Genomic DNA, 15,515 nt, shown 5'->3' with positions numbered 1-15,515 from the left:
GGTAATTTGAAAAGTCGTTTATAGGGAGACAAAGGCATTCAGCTGTTCAGCTGATGCTGTGGCGCTGATGTCACAGGGGAAATGCCTGCATTTCGCTATTTATAAATTGCATTTTGGCTTGGCTTTTGCTTTCTTTTTATTGTTTGAGGGAATAAAATGGTTTACGCCTTGTTGCTTAATTCAGCTTTCAGCTGATGTTTGTATATTTTTATTTCATGTTTGGTATAAAATGTCGCCAGCAAAACCAAAAAAGAAATAAAGGAAAACATGTATTTTTAGATTCCTTTCGTTCGCCCTGCTTTTCTTGCTATTTTCAAATTTCACTTAGCTCGAACTTGTCTTGTCACGGGGCGTAAGTGATTAAAAATAGAGTTTTCCGTTTTTCGAGTATTTCTCGCTCTGGTTTCTCTGGGTTTTCTCATTGCATTTTCTGTATACATATTTACTTATTTATTTTTGAATTATTTTGTGAACTTTTTCTGTTTTTTGGCGTTAAGCAAATCCAAAATATTTGCTTACAGTTTAAGAGAACTCATCTTTAGGTTTATTGGTGCTTTGGGGATTTTAGAATGAATTTTTATTGTTGAACAATTTTTCAAAATTTGACTGAAAATGCATCATTAGGTTTCAAATTAGCCAATAATTTTTATTCTGGCAGCCAATTGTGTTAACGCTTGTTCTTTTTATAATATTTACACAATTATGAATTAAATATTTCTGTGCGCAAATTTATTTCTTATATGTAGATACATTAATGCAGATATAGATACATATTTTCGACTGCAAAGGTATCATTCCAATTGCGCCCACGCGCAAGCGAATGAAATACATTTCTATAAATAGGAGATTTCGAAATTTTAATTCTAATTTTAATAATTTTAGCACGTAAAATTGAGGCCCCAGCGATGATTCCTAGACATTTGCAAAATGCCGCATCTCGAACAAATCAAATTGTTGGCTGTTCGCAAAGCAATTTTTAATTGCTTTTTTATGTGTTTATATGCATATATAATATATAGGTCCAATATTCATATATGTACATATTTTTGGCTAATATTTTCTGTAATTTACATTGCTTAATTTCTGTGCAAATATTTTTGGGTCAATCGAGTTTATTTTGCCGGCGGTTTCTTTTTATTGACTTTAAATATCGCTCGTTTTATTGATCTTATGAACACTCAAGGTGTATGTATATGACTTTGAAACTAGATGAATGTCTATATACAAAAAGCGCTTTTAGCGCTCAAGTCAATATTTGAAAAATTGAACAACAGAAATGAGAAATAAGAAAAAGGAAAAGAAAAAAATCTTTTTGGCGTTTGTCTAACCATTAAAATGGGCAACTTTATGGTTAGGTGCGAAATAAATAGAATCGCATCCAATTTATTTTTAGGCAAAAACAAAATATTGAAAAGTGTTGAAAACAACTGACTAGAAATTCGCAAGAGGAAACAATTGTTTATGCAATTTTTTCGTACTTTTTGTTGTTGTTTAGCGTTACTCAGCGGCAAACAGATCGCTGCAGATTGACGAACATAAATATAGACTCAGAGACGAGAATCGAACTTATTTGTTTGGGAAACATTTCTATACCAAGAAATAAATACCTACATTAATTATGCGGAATATATGGGTTTTTGAAAAATAAAAATTAAAACTTTTTGCAAATATTTTTGTTAAACAAAGATGGAATTCAATTATCCGATTCGATGCGGTCATGTCCAATCAAAACCTGTTGTGAATTTCAATTTCGTTTAAAATTTGCAAAATCCGAAAGATTTTGCTTGTTATTCAAAATGTGACAAATTGACGTAATATTGTTCAAATTACGCAACGCAATTTCATTGACTCAATTTCGATGGGAACTAGAAGAACAACAACATTCCAGTAGCTGCCCCTCTTAATAACACTTCAAACTGTTTATTGTGTGGTCGTTCGGTCTGTTATCATTAGAATTACAGAGGCTATTTATAGCATCAACCTCTGAGGTTGCTCGACCTGCCAAGTGTATCTATCCACTTAACATTTTACAGCCGACAGAGGTTCACATTAGTGGCAGCACTTCGTAAACAAAAACTGTGCCATAAAATTTACATGAACATCGAGATTTTATTGTTTTTGCTTTTCGGGGGGTTCGGCCAGCTGTTATACACACCACTCGCATTGTTTACTTACCAATTAATTCATGTGTTCTCTGTTATTTAATGGGTTTAAGTGCTTGTTTTTATGGGCTAATACATGGATGTTGTGCTTTAAGTGCTGGGAATTTCAAATAGATTGGTAAAGTAAAGTAAATCTTATTGCCAATGCTCGCTAACAGCGATTGTCACAACATTAACAGTCGGCGGTGTTTTTTTTAGATGCGCAAATTCGAAAATAATAATTCCCCCTTATGCACATTAGACGGTGCGACCTTAAAAGTAAATGTTATTAGATTTAAATTAAAATATGTCTATGCATAACTAATTTGTATGACCCAGTGACGGTGACTTTACACATGAGGTAAGGTCAACTTCTAACAAACAGAAAGCCAGAGATGAATGCAGTCACCAAAGCGTGACGTCATTAGTCTCTCACTCGCCGATCGCTATTTACTTCGGAAACTTGTTTGTCCCAGTGATAAACACACAAGCCGCGATTATGTAAGCTCGAAAATAAACATTTGTTTTGGATTTCTGCTGGTGTCCAATGATGATGATGATCACTTTCATGAATGACTTTCATTAAGCGGCGTGTGCTTGTAAAGCTGACCCATATTTTCCCATTGGCTGAAACTGAAACTTTTATAATTGCTTTATGTTATGAGTAAAACCATTCAGGAGCTTGGTTCTACCTTAATGTCTGTAATTGGTATTTTCTCACGCTTATGATGTCACACACACACGAGACGTAAGGGAAGGAACAACAATAATAGTGTAAAGCGCAATAAGAAGTAAAAAGTATAAAGTGCTTAAATGTCATACAAACACACATACATTGAGGAAAACAGAAGAGAGAGATAGGAAAAAGAGCGAGAGTGAGCCGCGTGAGCATGAATGATTTACGACAGTGAGAGTGAATGAATGCAAGTGAGAGAGCGTTATAGTTACAGTTATCATTTGAATTTTTAAACTTAAACACCCAATATAAAAGAGCTTTGCAGCGTAACGGCATTAAAGCGAGCTACTATATAAATTATGCAACGCTTAAAAAATTCATTAAACAAATTATAATGAGATGCGATAATATAATTTAATGAAAGTGTTTTTCAAAATGTAGATCAATAAATTCAATCTGTATTTAGTATTCTACTATTGAAACCCGTTTGCAATTATAACAATTCATTAACTGTTAAATTAACGTTGCTTCAAGCACGTTTAAATAGTACCCCCTTTAAAAGCCGGCAATGACGCCTCTGCTGTGATAACACAAACTGTTGTTGGTTCAAAGGTAGTACGTGCTGCCGGAGTGAGAAAACATACATCGCAATGCGTAAATAACATAATAGCACACGCTCTCTCTCTCGCTCGCTCTCCGACTCTCATTTATCTCTCTCTCAAATGGCGTTCTCCCGTTCTCTCGCTCTCTCTGGCGCGCTCTCAGGCAACTTGAGCTTTACTACGATTACTATACAGTCCAGCACTCTGCTGGGCTGCTGCTGCTTCTACTGCTTCTGCTGCTGCTGCTTTGGGTCTCTGGACAAGGCGTAGCACATTGACGAATCAGTATCGAACCGGCTTTCTACAACTGCGGATTGGAATCGGAATCAAAAAAAATGAATGACTTAAGGCTCGGCTAAAATGTGATTATATCTGCTGCCCAAAAGGCATGCCATATGAGAAACAAAAATTATAGTATTCTACGTGTATGTGTGTGTGTGGAGTGGAATCTTGAATTTTTTGCCCACAACAAAAAACTAATTAGAATTTGTCCAAGGTCTATATTTTGGGCTTACGAATAAAATACGTGTTTTTTCCACCCAACAAGAAAAAAAAAATTAAGAAGTGCGAAGTGCGAGTCGAAACTCGTTGTGTATATAAGAGTAGTATTATATTGTGGCATATGAAAAACCGAAAAATCTAAAATCCAAAAAAGCTTTACCCTTGCACCGGTGATTAAAATTTTTTGGAAAATTGTGTGTGTGCGTGTTGTGTGGGCTTTTAGAAAATTAAAGTTGAATTACGAGCAAAGCGGCCAGCAAAAGTGAAGGCCGCTTGGGGGTTGTTCTCCAGAGGCAGAGGCAGCCCCAAAAAAATAAAAGAGCGAATAAAAACTCCACCCGTGGTTAGCGTCATCAACTCATTTTATGTGTTGTTGTCGTGTGCGTGAGAAAAATCAATTTTGCACTTAAACTGCCATACAGACGGAATCGGAATTGGAATCAGGACAAAAGGACAAGGCTGGTTGTTTGTGAGTGGATGACCGATGACATTTTGGCCGCAAGAGAAGCGTACTAGAAAACCGATGCTATCATGGCTGATAGCACAGAACCAGGCAGGCATAAGGATCCAACCATAGATAATGCCGGCGCTGATGGAATTCAAGGAGCCGCTGCTGCTGCTGTCGGCACTGACGTGCCCCCAATACCAGCTGTTCGACGTCGCCATGCGCATGCGCAGAAAACCATTGAGCGCGTCGAGGAAACAGGACAAGAATGCAAACAGCTGGAGACATCGACGGTGACGCGTACATACATGAAGACCATTACCACGTCACTGACCACCTCCAGCGATAACAATAGTAGCAGCATCCATGTCGAGACACCGCCGCAACGCTTGCGTCAAAAGGTGGCACAATACGAGAAGGTTTGGTCCACCGATGGCGCCGGCAAACGTCCGGCCGAACAGGGTGCGGATGAACTGCGTCAGGAGCAGCAGGCTGATGATTTCGATGAGGAGAATCCCTTCGATATCGATGTGCATGAGATAGAGCGGCGATTGCGCGAGGAGCGACAACGCGGCTTGGCCGAGGCAGAGGCAGCTAAGCTGGCCTTTCAGCAGGTCCATTTGCGGCACACGCCGCAATCGGCGCCACGTCGCGTTGAGGTGACCAGCGAACAGACGCCGAGTCCGTTTAATGTGACCCTGAAGACCACCAGCAAGCTAAGTCCTGGCGTCGAGTTGAGCAATGTCGAGGATCAGCTGTCGCCGTTCAATGTGACGTTGCGCACCACACGACGCACAACCACGGTGAAGCACAATCAGAGCCGTCAAACGGAACTAGAACGCTTCCTCGATGGCGAGCGTTTGGTGCGCGAGGTGCCAGCTGCCGATGGCGTGCGTACGATAATCACCTCATCGATGACTAGGGATGGCGGCTATACCGAGGAAAAGATTTATCGCCATGGCGAGGGTTACGTGTCGCCGCGAGATTCGCCCTCGTGGTCGCGCTCCAGCGTGTCGAGTGAACGTTCGAGTGTCACGTCGCCGCACAGCGTTGATATGACCGCAGGTGGGAGACGCATACTCATTAAGCTCGAGGATGAATCGATGGAGAGACGTGAATTGAGCGAAACAACGAGGTGTGAACACGAGCAGCAACACGATGAAACTGATGGCTCGGTGCGAGCACGCATTAGGCAGTTTGGTGGGCAGGACGAGGATGCTATGGCAACGGTAACGGGTAACATTGACATTACCGTGGGTAGCAACCCCCGCAGGCGGCGTTTATACCAACAAACAACACTGCAAGTGGGTGGCAACGAGACACAGCCACAACAACAACCACTGAAGGAGGAACAGGAACAGCAACAACAACGACCACCACGTCCAAGCGAACTGTCATGGCAAACAACGGGTAAATCAACAACAACAAAGACAATGCTTACATCCACGCCGATTGGCACGAAGGAGCAACCGCAAACAGCAACGCCGGACGCCGAAGTGTTTAGTCCAGCTGCAACGTGCCAATTGCGCGGTTCTTCAGCGGAAGAATCCCGGAAAATTGTAAGCCACAAGAAAACGATAACCACCAGCAGCAGCAGCACAACGACAAAATCGTCCTCTACGTCCTCCTCGTCTACGTCGCGCAAATCCGTCGGTTTCCCATCCGCTTCGAACGTTGGCGGTGATATCTCGTTTACGGCAACGCAAATACGCATCGTTGACGATTCCGCGGACGCGACGGACGTCATCGATAACGATTCCGATACGGAAGGTGTGCCGGCTAGCAGTCTTGTGATTGTATCGACACCAACGCGGGAGCGTTCCACAACACCCACAACATCGCCTTGTACGCCGCACGCATTAAGCGGCATTGGCACTTTTAGCAAGAGTCTGCGCCAGGATTATCAGACTCAAGCAACACAAAGTGGCCAAAAGGGCAACGAACACCACGAACACGAATACCAGGAATTCCAATCCACAATGGCTTCGATCAATTTCCAACGAAGCAATTCCCAGTACGACAGCCACATCAAGGAGAAACGAGGTAAACATCAACACCACCTAAACATCGACTATCGACTACACATAGCACCTTGACTAGAATCGAGTTTCTCTAACGTGTGTAATCGATCATCTCTTGCGTCAAATGCTGTCTCCATATGTCCCTCGACTTGCTTGATTAGCTTTCGATTTGCTTCCCTTCAATCTTGCGTCGTCATATCATATCAATTGTTGCTTGCCTCTCTTATCGCGGTTATATAATAATAATCCATTTGCGAAATTCTGTTTTGGTTTTTTTTCTTTTGTTGCTTTTTTGCACCAAATTGTTTTGGCAACTGATAAGGCTTGCACAATGAATTAGCTCAACAAGAGATTGTTATGATGGGTAGTATCACATGAGAGTATATAAATTTGTCATGTATGCAGCTCTTCACATGCGAATTAATAAAGCTATCTCAAGTCTAGATCTGATATGACGCTTTAAAGGTGAAACCTTGAGACTTTGGCTGTGAAAAAGCGTGAACAGAATATTTTAAACTGGGTAAAACAGAGATTCACTGGGTAAGACTAGTTGAAATACGATTTCTTAACACTTCAAGCAGTTGGACCATATAAAAAGAGTAAGATTTTAATTGGTAAAGATTATCTCTTTACTATTATTATCTTAACATACATTAGTATTTTAATAAAATTAAAGTATTGGACTGTAAGAAAGTACTTTTATTTAGACTCTTGAATTCATTCTTATATTTGAAAATATTAAGTTGAAATTCATAAATTCTCTAAACTATATTCAATAAAAATTTGTCTAATAGCGATCTCTTTATTTGTACAATTTATATGGCAATATATTTGGTTTTTGACAGTTTGAAGGCTATAAATTGAAATTGTAATCTAAAATGAATTATAATTTATAATTTATTTAATTGTAATAATATTCTAAATAATCTGTTGACATAGAAATACTTTGTATGTATAATTCCCAGCTGTTATCAAGAAGCTTCTGCCCTTCTGCTTAGAATCGAGTGACATTTTTGTGGTTTGGTCAATGAATGTCAAGGTCAATACTGGCGGCACCTTGCGGTTTGGGGTCAGTCGCAGTCTCAATGTGTGTTTGTTTTTCTTTTCAGCTTGCTGTAAATTAATTATTGCAAAACGATCGATAAATTTGTGCCCAAAATGACATCATTGACTGGCTGCTCTGGCTCCGGCTCAGGCTTCGACTTCAACTTGTTTAGCAGTCAGCTACCCGATGTGTTTGCTGTTTGTTGATGTTGTTGTTAAATATAAGTCGCCTCGCGCTGAACTTTTACTTGGCAATTTATATTATTTATATATGCGCACAGTGCGTTTGTTATGTATTTACCCACAACTGTTGGCAAGCAGCTTTGGCGGCGCTGTTACCTCTTTTTTTTTTGTTTCTTTTTGCCGCTTGCCTTGTATTTTATTGGCAGCCAAAAGCACTCGAAGCAACCACCCAAAAGAGCGTGACGGTTGCGGGTATGCATAGCAGGATGGGGAACGGGGAGAGAGAGAGAGCGACAGCGATAGAGGGGAAAAGGAGGGATGGTTGAATGACGTCTGCATCTTATTTGAATGTTTGGCAAAGTTTTGGGCTCTTGGGTCTCTGTTATGTGACCTCCTCGGCGGTTATTATGTTAAATACAACAAGCAATTAAGTGTCTGATTGTCTCACTCACTGTCTGCCTCTGTCCCTCTCAATGTCTCAATGTAGTCTGCACTCGATACCCGTGATACTCGTTCAGATACAAATGTATCTATATCTGTATGATTAGGTTCTGACATTCATGAGCGTATCTATTAATATCAGCCATCAAGATACTTATGCTTATGCCACAGCCACTTTTTTGTGTTCTAGTTTTTCGCGGGGTCGTTTTGTTATTTATGCAATTGATTTTGCTACTTTGAATCGATTGAAGGACAGCTGTCAGTCATATATATTAAGCTGACAATTAATACAAATTTAATTGGGTTTAGCATGACTTGCAAAGATTGTAGATAAAATATTTTCTTCTGTTTAGTGAATGTCCTAAAATAAATTAGACTTTGGAAAATGACATTATCAAATCCTATTTAAGATTAGTAATTTACTTTTTATCACATTTATTGGGCTATATGTTTGTTTAGTATGACTTGCAAAGAATGCAGATAAAACGGGTTTTCCATTTCGTAAATATCCTAATATAAATTAGGAATTAGGAAAATGATATTATCAAATCTTTTTAAGTTCGGCAATTTATTTTTTTACCATGCTTACAGGGTGTCTTCTCTTCGGCTACCTTAACTTTTCCAATCGTTTAGCACTCAATTTAATGTGACAATTAGTTTATTGCTACTGCCTATGTTTATACCCTGTACTTTTTGTTTGACCTTCTTCCTCTTCAATGCTTTGGCGATGCGCGTTGTTAATATCAACAGAATATCCTGCCAATATGTTTATATTGCGTGATTTGGCCACTTTTTCAATTCGTTTCTTTTTCGCTGCCATAAATTTACTTAGAAATGTATTTATTTTGTACGAGCCTCGCGAGCTGAGTGATTGAGTGTTGTAGGCCAGATATTGGGTACGATATCGTTCGTGTGGTGGTACATGAGCTGAGCGACTCTTAACAAATTTATAAACTGAAACGTCATGGCATGTCAAATGTATGCTAATTGACATGACTCGTCCCTTCGATGGGCTAACATAGCTATTGAATAGAGTACACCCAGAGTAGCATGAAAATGTAGGCAGGGTGTATAGAAACTACTAGTATTGATTAGTTTCTGGTTGCCTGGTTGCCTTTTTGATTGGGTTGATTTTTCCCTTCGACATTCTTTCGACAAGTGCAGATTGTGTGGCCATTTCACAGGTCAATTAACAGGGACTGATGAAGAGCGCCGCAGACTAATGCAATTTTAATTGTTAATCAGTTTTGCAAATTGACCGAAATTGCTGTGCCACATTTCAATGCCACGAAACTTTCGTCATTTGAATATTCATGTGATTTTCTGTGTGTTGTGTGAGAGAGGAGAGATATTTGATGCCATACTCAATGCTGCTGCTGCTACAATGAAAATGAAAACAAAATAAACAAACACACTCGAACAACATTTGGAATAACAACAATACGAGACGACGGCGTTATCTATCGCTAAAAATCTATCTGTCAAAAGTCCAGAGAATAGATCAGCAAAGCAGCCCCCAAGCCGTACAACTGTCTGACTGTCAGTATATCTGTCCGCTGTGAGATCATCGTTGAATTATTTATTGATGCTGTTGTTGTTGTATCTGTTGCTGTTGTTGGCTGTCAGTATCAATATTTATTGTCTATACGACTTTAGCGGCTTTTAATTGATGCCTAAAATGTGGTTACGACAACTTGAGCGAAGTTGGCGCCCCGCAATGCGATTTGTTATTGAATTGAATTGGAAATTCGAACTGTGATTTGTAAAATTAGAAGTGAAACAAGTTTATCAAGACGACGAAACATTCAAGTGCACTTCTGCCACAACTTGTGGCAAATACTTAACCCATAAAGCGTTAGTATGGGTGCAAAAACAAAGACTCTTTGCTTCACCCATATGAAAGACGACAGCTGTTGCGCATGTGGCAATAGAAACTTCTATGTGGAATCTTCATCCATCTTTCATCTCACTGTGGGCGCAGTCTTTAGAATTCTTTTTATGGTCAGTTATGATTTTTTTTTGTCTTTTGTGGTTTTTGCTTTTTTGGCCAACCACCAAAGAACAACAATTAACAAATGTGGAAGACCTAAACAATTTTGCAGTTCGAGTGCTTAATCATTTATTTGCGTTTCGCTATCGATATCTACAGTAAATGTTATTAATAGCAAAAGTAAATAAACTTAAATGCCTTTTATTATTTAGCATACCAGCAGCAGTTATGTGTGTATATTTTAAAACCATGACGTAATATACAAATGGTAGCCAAGTATTTAACCAGCTATCTATCTATTTACATATGAAATATTCAAGTTGTTGCGAGATACTTACACTTTATGACATGTTGCGGGTGTGTGTGAAAACCTGTGCAACGCACTGAAGCGTCAAATATGCCATATACGATTATATTCCCATTTGTATCTTGCCACATACTTTCGATCTCGCTTGTCACCTGCGGGCAATGCAACAGGTGCTACACTTAGGACACACCTCAATGAACTCATTGCAGCGATATCTTTTTAACGCATTTAAATTGTTAATCAATAGAAATAGGTGTTTATAGAGACATTTTTGTTGCCCACTCTACTTATATAAACGCTAAACGACATCATCTTCGTAGGCATACTTAATAACCACGTGATTTACAATTTCAACAATGGAAATGTAGAAAAATGTGTGACTCGAGTCAAGGTTAACACAATAAAGTTGTTTTATAATTTGTCACAATAAATGTTTGTAGCTAAATTCAAGTTTTGCACAACAAAAGATACTTTTCCAATAAGCTTTTCTTTTTGAGTTCGTTTCCGGCTGGCAAAAACTTTGTGAACTTCGTCGTGTAATTCTCAACTTCTGGGTCAAAGTAAATAGCGAAATGTGGAAACAGTCAATCGATGCTAATAACATGTTAATGGCACCAACAAAAACCTATTGTTACACGGTCTAAGCTTATGATTCTCAATTGGTTTAAAGACGCCAGTTTACAAGCGTTGATAAATGGTAAAATAATAGCACAACTTCCATAAGTTTTTACACAGTTTTGAAAGACTTTCAACGGTTTTTTTTTAAAAGAGATTCGCAGCGGAGTTTGTATTGGCAACTTTTCTTTTATTACATCTTTCGCACATACTTTAAAAGCCATTTGATTTCATTGTTACGCACTCGACAGCAATAAGTACTTGGCACATTTCGGTTTTAAGCAAATAAACAATTTATTTATACTACTGTTGCGGAAATGTTACATACTCACGCATACGAAACATTTCCGTTGTGTCTGCAGCATATGGTTAATATCTTGCCCATATACGAGTCATCAATACACAATATACTACACATTCAACTCGATGCCCCCTGTTCGACCCCATGGGTTACGCCTCTTTCCAGATAGAGCAACATTTTGTGTTGTTCGACTGCGTTTTTGTTTATGCAAATGAGACGCAGAACATTCTTTTTACTTCACTGTTTTTGGGTCTTAGGGGGAAAATCCAAACAAATAAATAAACTATTTTTACAGTACATTTCTCTATGTTTGCTGTGTAATATCTCTTCTATTTCCGTATGTGCAACTAGGCCAAGCCAGACATTGAGGAGACAGCAACTCACAGCTTTCAATGATTTTACTATTTTACTTCCATAAGTGAATCTATAAACTTTACAGTTGTTTAACTGCTTTTCATAATTTCAAATAAAAAAAGGCTTTTTTGCGCTCAATAAAATTGTAAACTGAAATGGCGTTGAATGCAATTGAAGTGTTTTTGGGTTTTGCTCGTTAGAGAACGAATATAATAATCAGCTGCCGCATCATTATAATTATCATCATTAACTTACTGACTGACTGAACCATTCACAACAACCAACTCACAAAAACCGTATATAAAACTGTTGTTAACATTTTGCTTCTTTCGTTTCGCCTGTTTATAATTTATGTTTGTTTGGTTTTTAGCTCTGCCTCGAGGGTTTTTCGTTTTATTTATTATTGTGTTGGACTCTGTTCCCAGCTGCTTGCTTTTTTGGCCATCATTATTGAAATTGAAATTTTTTGTAGGTAACCAAAGTCATTCAACCTAAACGCTTGCCCACTCGTAGTACTATGTCTATGTATTGCTTATATGGGGTCTGACCCGGTTCGTTGTCTTAATTGTTCTCTACAATTTCTCTGCGCTTTGTGTGTGGCTGAAAAATCTAGAATTTCTATGCTTTTACTTTTCATGTTGTGAATCTTGAAAGTTTTGCTCAAAGGTTAATTAATGGATCAGCCAAAAAAAATCGGAAAATGCTGCTATTGAAACTCGAGTATTGTTCTTTATTAATGAAAGCTCTTTTGTAGTCAAGCTTTTTTTTATAATAATCGATACATCATTAAAATATTTTTGTATTTTTTTTTATTGCTGTGTTTGCAGTCACGTCGCGTCGCTATTATTTTTGACTATTTTAAACACGACGTTTATTTCAACACTTTTTATTTTGTACATATGTATGTGGCCTTATCTGAATACCATTTTTCAAGTGCATTCTACCGCTTATCTCTAGAACAATTAGCGAAAGTATTTGTTGATTATCAACACTTTTAATGTGTACACTTTTTATGGTTTGGTTGGAAACTTATCAACACCTTTGTGTATGTCGTATACATCTATTTTTGTAACAACGTACAAATTAAGCATAGCTCCTATAATATGTATAAACAAAAATGTCAACTAGTTTTCAAATTCAAGAAAGAAAAACCTGTAAATACCAAAAACAGCAGTTAGTTTTATTTAATTTATTCCCGTTGCGTCGGATGTTACTTTAACAAATCTGGTTTCATTAATTTGCAAGACGAGTAGGCAATAGCCAAAAGTTTCTGTTTGGCTAAACAACTTTATAACAAACTTGATTGAATATTGCCGACGACCATACAAAAAGTAAAGCTTGAACAGTTTTTGATAAACGTTTGACTGGAGGCTAAAATGCAAGCGTTAAATTTATTTCGTTGAGGAATAATATTTTACTAAATTATCTTATTTCCTTCTTGATTTTCGATTATGTTGGCACGTTTGAAATAATCTTACAAATTAGCATGCACAAAATTTATGATACCGTTTATATAAGCTGAAAATTTAATTACAAACGGATAAGAAATACCGATTTTAGAGGAAGTAGTATATATCAAATGAGAATAAGGTATATACATAGGTCCATTTGGTTGGCAACAGCGCACAAGTTCGTTCTGGTTGATTTAATTAAATAAACATTAAGCAAAAACACCTTAGGCACATTAACAATGTATTTATTTATTGTGGGGCTTAATTCACAACATATTTACAAACCATTAGAAGGCTTTTAAATTGTCACATAAGAAAACTACATAAATTCTCGGACGTTTTTGATGTTTTACCCAGCGCCAAGTTCATTTTTATTGCTAGAAGATTTTTTTCAAAGATTTTATGCATTCATTTCTAAAAATTTCTAATACAATTTAAAATGTATTTTTGCCTTATTCTGTTTTGCAAATTGCGCGGCCTTGAACTAATTTCTATTTTAATAATCTTTTGTCAAATTTCGGGCTGAAAATTGCGTCACACAAAGCAAAGAAAATTGAAACATTTCTCGAAAATTGCCAAGACATAAAAACATATTGAGTTTAATTTACAATTATATTGTCGACTAATCGAATGTCGAGTGCTTGTAAATTGCGAAAACAATTAGCTTGAATTCTGTCAGAATTTTGTGACATTATTTATTTTGTGTAACACGCTTTCCACGCATTCTTCTTTGAATTTTCCAACTATAAAAATTTTCCATTTGAAATTTGAAAAATTTTGGTATTTATGGCGGGCAAATCTATTTTGAATTTATATTATAGGCATGCTTTTGGCTCGCTGCCAGTTCAAATAGACCACGCATTGTGCCATCTCTCTTCTTTGTCCATCGCGGAGTCAAAGGGGTAATTAGACAGCTGCCGCTTTATGACAGGCCGAGAATCCATTCAATACTCTGTCTGCATTCACTCTTTTGAGCTATAATGAATCACAGCCGAGATTCGTTTGGTCTTTTTTTAATTTTCATAATTATTTACAAAATAAAAATTGTTGAATTTGTTTAACGTATTGTTTATTATTTTTATTTTCTACCGAAATGGAGGTAATCAAAATGAAATGAAGTAAATATTTATGTTCAACAATTGACGTAAAGCAAAGATGAATGTGTTTTGTTTTTTGATTGCTAAAAAGAATGTTTAAAACATTTCTCAACTTTGAATTATGCTCTTTAAACTTAAGATAAGATACAAGATACAATGGCAAGTGCAGATTGGCGAACATGATGTCATTGTGTTAATTTCATTTAATGCCCCACAAAAAAAAAAACTGATAATTCAATTAATGCAAACATTAGATACATGTGTCGGCAGCTTTTGCAGGTGAAAAATACTCGTACATCGTTTCATGTATCTGTGCTTACTGGGAAGTGTATCTTATCGTTGTGCTGCCTTTAGCAGGTATCTTTTGCCTTGTGTATCTTTTGCAGCGTCATGTATGCGTTCGCCTTTTATGCCACCGTCCCGACAATCTTATAGCTTGTCTTACATTTAATTACAATTACACGAAAAAGAAAAAAAACCGTATTTCCAACATTTTCTCATGTTTTCCTTTCGTTTTCCCTCTCTTTTTCTCTTTACAGAGGAGCAAGAACGTGTGCAGAAGAAGACATTCACTAATTGGATTAATTCATACCTATCGAAGGTGAGTTATTTGTTGTTTTGCGATTCCTTCAATGCCAGCTATCGATGGGGTTTAATCGATTCTTCGCAGCTAAAAATTTATATCTTGATTGTGTGTGACTTTGAAATTTGCATATTGATTTGCATTCTTTTCGTAAGCGAAATAGAAAGAAACGTTCAAGGAGATTCGTCGCGTTTCAAATTTAAATTTTCAATTCATTTAATTTACGTGAAACTACATTTAATTGATTTAGATAGGTAGTTGCCTTGCAGCTCTGCAAAATGCAATTGACGATTTGCAACTTGACAGGCATCACTTTAAATTATAGCTGACAAATAACTGTCTTCTAGCCCCACTTTCACATTTGCTGTATCCTTTCTAATTTAAGCGCCTCCAACAGCAATAGTTTTCAGCTTTTTTTTTTTGGTCTATACATTCACTTTAATAATTGCAACACACTCCAGTTGACGAGCAATTGACTGAAAATGCACATCTTGTTTGGTATCACAGATGGATTGATGTTAGACTCATTTTGGAAATGATTGATATATAGTACATACTTTCATAAATGTTCCGATGGCCTTGTAAATTATTTCATGACTATTTGGAAAAAGTATACCCAATGGAAAAATAGTAAAAAACACAAAATGACTGGAATTTAAATTCAATAAGTAAAAAGATAAGCTTTAGTTAATGCTTAAAGCAATAATTTAGTATCCTTATAGAAATTGAAATAAATTTCTTCACTTCGGTGAAAACTTTGTGT

General features: G+C 37.2%; 1 protein-coding gene across 23 annotated transcripts in view; it reads left to right on the top strand.

Annotated features, from left to right (window-relative positions):
• Nucleotides 1–15,515, top strand: part of LOC117563755 (muscle-specific protein 300 kDa) — a 117,043-nt gene that overhangs the window by 10,615 nt on the left and 90,913 nt on the right. For 6 of the 23 annotated variants that reach the window (XM_052003298.1, XM_052003297.1, XM_052003296.1 and 3 more), the window contains exons 1-2: nt 4,011–6,408; nt 14,709–14,770. In XM_052003298.1, the coding sequence (XP_051859258.1) occupies nt 4,452–6,408; nt 14,709–14,770 (2,019 nt within the window). In that variant the 5' untranslated portion in view covers nt 4,011–4,451. Of the gene's footprint in view, nt 1–4,010; nt 6,409–14,708; nt 14,771–15,515 lie in introns of those variants that run through there. The other 17 variants (XM_052003291.1, XM_052003290.1, XM_052003289.1 and 14 more) reach the window with 4 other exon arrangements.

Source organism: Drosophila albomicans, chromosome 2L, assembly GCF_009650485.2.
Source record: "Drosophila albomicans strain 15112-1751.03 chromosome 2L, ASM965048v2, whole genome shotgun sequence".
Classification (NCBI taxonomy): Eukaryota; Metazoa; Arthropoda; class Insecta; order Diptera; family Drosophilidae; genus Drosophila; species Drosophila albomicans.
This window is presented reverse-complemented; position numbering and strand designations above follow the sequence as displayed.